Here is a 5661-nt window from a genome sequence, read left to right as displayed (position 1 = left end):
AATCTATTTTTTAAAAAACACCATAAATGTGCACTAGGTGACACGTTTCTTTATTAAAAACCTGAGTTTGTCCCACCGTAACTCACATCATCGAGTATTACTCCGCAGCTGTAAATAGTCCCCACCAAATACACGGTTTACGGCTGTTTGAGCACCATTTGCTATAAAACTACAGCCGATTTAGGAAGATTACTTTGCCAAAACAATTTAAACTTTGTATTTTCTATTTAGGAAAAAGCGAATGCTTTGGGGCCGGACATTCAGAGAAGTCGTAACTAAGTATTACAAATAAATAAATACAAATATTTGATATGGGAACAGGATTTGTTATGACTTTTCTAATAGGATTTGTATTATTTCTTGACTGGAGTGAAGAATTTAGATAAAAATCTGCGTTTGGTATTTGTAGTTTTCCATTGCAGTATAACAATATATTAGATAATTAATAAAATAACAGTAGGAATATTTGCTTTTGGCTAAAACAGTGATTTATCATGTCAAATCTAAGTGTTTGTTGCCAAGATTAGTAACAGGACTCAATGGCTTCATAAACCCATCTGCATATACTTTGTGTGATACATTGAACCACGCTCTCTAAATGCCGTATGCATTCCCCGCCGTAGTTAACGCTCAGTCACTCGCTTCATGAAGTGTTTCACCATTCCCATCACAGAACTCTCGGTGTTAATACAGTGGAGGGATTTTTTACTCCATCCTGCAGCGTGCATTTCCATAAACACTGCACGCCTCACAAATCACTTGAAACCACTGTGACTTGTGAAGGCAACCTTAAGTGGGCTGAACACTTAAACCATGATTCACTATGCAATGGATAGAACATGCTGTGTGTGAGAGAAAGTGCATTTACAGCCTCATAACTTTACATATTTATTAAATCATATCAGCAACGCTCCTTCTCCTACACTTTGACACATTTGGGATGTAATCACCTGCAGCTGATGTGCAGACCTGCAGCTATGAGTGCATGTTCTCACCTGAGCATACTTTCAAAACTACTTTAGCTGAGTTTTTCTGTTTTCTGAAGCTTTAATCCAGAGGCTAATGTTGTTCTTCTGACTCCACTACATGATTTTGATTGCTTTAATTACCTTGTGTTCAGATTATTAATACAATCAACAATTTCATTGGTATAGGTTAAATAAAACTTTATTGACGCCTTGGTGGAATTTACAAGCAATGTGGCCGTAATTATATCTTTCAGGGTTCATTAAAAAACTGGAAAAGTCATGGGAATTCAAAATGCTAATTCCAGGCCCTGGAAAAGTTGGAAAACAATATTTTTCCCAAAGTTTTGGAAAAGTCATGGAAATGTAACTAAATAGCATCAAATATAATTTATATTTTATCTAATCACCGAAATAGTAAAACTATAATGATAATAAATCATATACTGTATCGTATAGTAATGAAACGTAAAAGGGCATTTAACTGACGAGGTGTTTTGCTGGTGAGATTTTAGTTGCTTTAGAAGCTAGTAAGCCTGTTGTTTTAGATAGGCACAACATGTTTCTATGCAGTCCTTATTTTCCTGTTCCATGTTCAAATAAACCATTTTCAGTGGAACCGCTGAGAAAGAGTTATTTTTTTGGTCATGGAAAATTAGGTAAAGGTCATTGAAAATCATTGGTGAAAAAGTGTATGAACCCTGATCTTTAAAAAGCTGTAACTTTAGCTTCTACAACTTCATTAATATATGAATGCATCAGTAATTCATAAATATTGTACTCTGGGATTTACGCAAAAAAAAGGACTTTGCATTTTGAGACTAATACTTTTAGTAAAAGTTGTATTTTTGCTTGAGGTACTTTACTCAGTATTTCTTTAAAGGTATTTCTATATCGGAGGCAAAACATATTTATTTTACTCCATTACATGTATTTATTAACTTTGCATACTTTGAAGACTCAGATTAGTTACACAAAATACAACCAACAAATCATGAATTAGGCTAAAACTGTATTGATTCCTTTGCAAGAGGTACAGGCTAGAATATAGTTCCCAAAAGCTAATCTTATAGCAGCTGCAACATTAAGGATGCAAACTTGTATCATGGATTAAAATCAAATCAAAGTGCAGAATCAGGACTTTCACTTTTGTAACTTTAGGTGCATTTTGATGGCTACACTTTGGTGCTTTTACTCAAGTTAAATGTATTTCGGCCCTGTTGTTTTGCTCCTTCTCCCTGAAGTTACAGCCCTCCTCCATCCCTCATCAGGCTGCAGCTTTTTAAGTGAGGCCCCGTTTTGTCCTCCCAGTTTGGAGCAAACCCATCAAACTGAATCCCTGCATTAATTCGACCCAGCTAAGCTAATAAGGTCGAACAAGTCTCTTTGTATTGTGGCGTTAAGCTTTATTGCTTGTCGTTTTGACCAGCGATGGACAAGCCCTGCTTTGATGAGGGAATTAGTCCTCCATTCTGCTGCAGTTATTCATAGCTGGGGGAACATACAGGAGCCGAGAGGTGTCAAAAGGAAAGCCGGTCCTATTGCAAAGTGTCTCCCTTGTTGGAGCTGAAAGGCCGGTTATGAGACGATAAACCGCTTAATACACTGAGCTAATTGGATGAGAGCAAGAGAGACGGGGAATTAAGGGGCGATCCGAGAGGGGAGCGCAGTGCCATGGCCCGGCTATTCAGCTCTTTCTGAGGGGGGAGAGGTGAGGAGGAGNGGGGGGGGGGGCTGTTCATCAAAGCGCCTTTTAGAGCTCCTCTCCCGGGGACTGAGTGAGGACTGATCCGGCCGAGGCGGTGGAGTGATTGGGCCTATTCTCTCAGGAAGGGTCGTGGTGGGAGAAACGAGGCCCGGGAGAATCCAAATCACGGGCCAAATCAAGTCCGGGGGAAGGGGGTGGAGGCGGTGATGGAAATGGGAAGTCAGACATTTCCTGGACACCTGGATTAACCTGCGCGAGGCACGTTAAAGCCCTGCTCAATCCACCCAAATCATTTTCTTCTTTGCGCGATTTGCTAGAAAACGCCGCATGATTGGACTGTATTCATCCATCAACATTCATTATCAGGATCATTCATGCAACAAGAAAGCCTCACGGTCTAATCCCAAGTGCAGGCCTGTCTTGAATGAAAGAGCACACATCCAACAAGTGTGACTTTATAAATCCGCAGCCATTGCCCCGCGACAGCATTTCAATTTTCTCGCCTTTTTGCGCTGCAAAGAAAGTTTAAGCCTCGCGCCCAGCAGGTCACCCGCCTCCCAGCATTCCCCAGATATTAGGGACAAATTGGTTTGCCATTCATTAGTTATATTCACAATAAGATTACAACTCCCCCGGACAATCTCATCTAAAGCCTAAAGGGGAGAAACACACGCCTCAGTGCGCTTCAGCAAAGGAATAAAAACACATGGAGCTCACAGGAAAAAATAGTTTTTTTATATTATTTTTTCCTCTTCCTGCTTTTTTTGCATTCTGCTTCATTTAGCAGGTGTGACTTTGTGTGCAGAAATGTCCCTTATGGGATGTAATGCCCGCTTGTTGGCGCTAAATTGAGTGATTAACAGGTGTCTGACCTGCAGACCTGTAAAACAAGAGCTACGGATGAATAAAGAAGAGGCTTCACAGATGCACACAATAAAGAGAAGGGACTACATTAATCCGCGCGGTAATTTCACGCGATTCGCTCTGGCACCAAAGATGGGTCAAACGGAGGAGAATACGCATTGATTGCTGTAATAGTCCTGCATTAGATCCAATGGAGGAGGGGAGGGAGGGATTTAGGGGTATTAACTCGATGAGGTGTGTGTGTGAAAGCCGTTTGATGAAGTGGTTTGTTACTTCATTAATGACAAAGGGGACTCGCTTCCATCGACATGGTTTTACAGATGTTAAGACCAATTTAGCGCCTTTAAAGGGGGTTTAAAGGAAGTTTTGTGACGCCCCCCTCCCTCTCTCCTCACCCCCCAGATAAAGTGGGCGATCTAATTGAAAAGCCCTTCGCCTTTGTCGCGCGTTTCTCATGTTGGGGATTAGGCTCATGAATATATGGTCAGTATTTTGTCAACTCCGTGAAGAGGATAGACGCACGCAGCGCGGAGGGATTACTTTCTGTCATTCGGGCGGAGCTGCAACTCCATCCCTGCAGAAACACATTCCTCTTTTTCCTTCCCAGCATGCACTTTCCAACATCACACAACCTGCTACTAAAGTCGGATGTATTTATTTTTACTTTGCAGGCAGTAAAATGTGTATCAAAAAGTCAGTTAATTTCCCTAGAATTTAAGTAAACTAGTCCTTGATTTAAGACAGAAATCACATTTTCTTCATAACAGCTTTTATTCATATTTCTATAATAGTCTATTTCACATTTTTCATTTTTTCCCGGTTTAGGCCTATGTCAGTCCTAAAGGATTTTGAAATAATAAAACTCATTTTATCAATGTAATTTATTCAAATTAGCATTATTAAACCAGGAAACATACAATCACTTGATAAGAAGAAAAAAAAGGTCCTTCTCTCAGTTCCTCTGAAAAGTTCTGACATAAATAATGATCTAAAAATCCTAATAATTCATAAACACAGGTGAAATTCTACACAAGGCGACATTCATTAAACACTACACCGAGTGCAAATTATCAAAACACGGCCTCCTGAAATATACACGACCTTGTTTTGAAAATCATCCTTTTTTCTGGTACTTTTTTTTCCATTTTTACACAATATGTACAGTTTTCTTCCACACAGTCAGGTCTTTATGACATCTCCTCTCTGTCCTGCAGTCAGACCCAGGCCCGAAGCCAGTCCTTAAATCAAAAGTGGGAGGATAAAACCTTAAATTGCAGAAAATGTACAGAACCTCAGATAACTCCGGTTTGATTCGGAGGTTTAAAAGCTGTGTTTCTGAGTGTGACTGCAGGACAGTGGAGTCAGGCGTGCAGAAAAGGCTATGGAAGGTCTATGGACAGTTTTCCTTTGGTTCTGGGGGGGGGGGATCCTCCTCCAAACTCGCCTTTTATCACAGACGCAGACTGGCTCAGCCCACATCGATGCATACAGATGAAGCAGTGTTAATGTCGAGCACTCCAGACGTCCACATTGAACAGGAGTCCTTTCTAAAAGTCTGGGTTCCCCGCGGTTCTTCAGCTTTCTCTGTGTGTGTGAGAGAGTGAGTGTGTGTGACAGATCCTATACTTTAATTCAGACAAACAACCATACTCTGTTGAAGCCCTGCTACTTGGGTAAAAACATGGCAAAGTAAGGAGTAACAATAATACGTTTATTTAGATAGCACCTTTACTTAAAAATCTACTTAAAGTATCAAATAAATAGTTCTTCATTCTGAAAAAATGGCCCGTTCAGTGATACTGCTTTTTACTTAGTATTAATGAATGCATGTTACATTTGAACTTTAACTTAACTTAATGTAAACAGTTCATGTTTCAATATGTCCATCTTAAATGAAGCATCAAATGTAAATACTAATTAAAAGTACCTCAAATTTCTACTGAAGTAAAGTAGTGATTGTACTTCAATTGGCACTGTTTGTAAACAGTATTTAGTCGTGTGTGCACGTAGCTGTTTCTAAATCTATATGATATTTACGATTAGCCTCTTCTTTTGTCATCTTTTTAGCTGTCCTAAAAAAAATTGTAATTATTCTGGAGTGGAGTGAAGCTTCAGAGCTGTATT

General features: G+C 39.7%; 1 protein-coding gene across 1 annotated transcript in view; it reads right to left on the bottom strand.

Annotated features, from left to right (window-relative positions):
- Nucleotides 1-2450: 2450 nt before the first annotated feature.
- The window catches only part of arxa (aristaless related homeobox a), an 11002-nt gene continuing 7791 nt past the window's right edge, over nt 2451-5661 (bottom strand). Inside the window, exon 6 of the mRNA XM_010774663.1 lies at nt 2451-2456. Within this exon, the coding sequence (XP_010772965.1) occupies nt 2451-2456 (6 nt within the window). The remainder of the gene's footprint in view (nt 2457-5661) is intronic.

This window comes from Notothenia coriiceps, unplaced genomic scaffold (assembly GCF_000735185.1).
Source record: "Notothenia coriiceps isolate Sejong01 unplaced genomic scaffold, NC01 NC01_scaffold00014303, whole genome shotgun sequence".
Taxonomy (NCBI): domain Eukaryota; kingdom Metazoa; phylum Chordata; class Actinopteri; order Perciformes; family Nototheniidae; genus Notothenia; species Notothenia coriiceps.
Note: the sequence above shows the minus strand (reverse complement) of the source record. Positions and strands in the feature narration are given on the sequence as shown.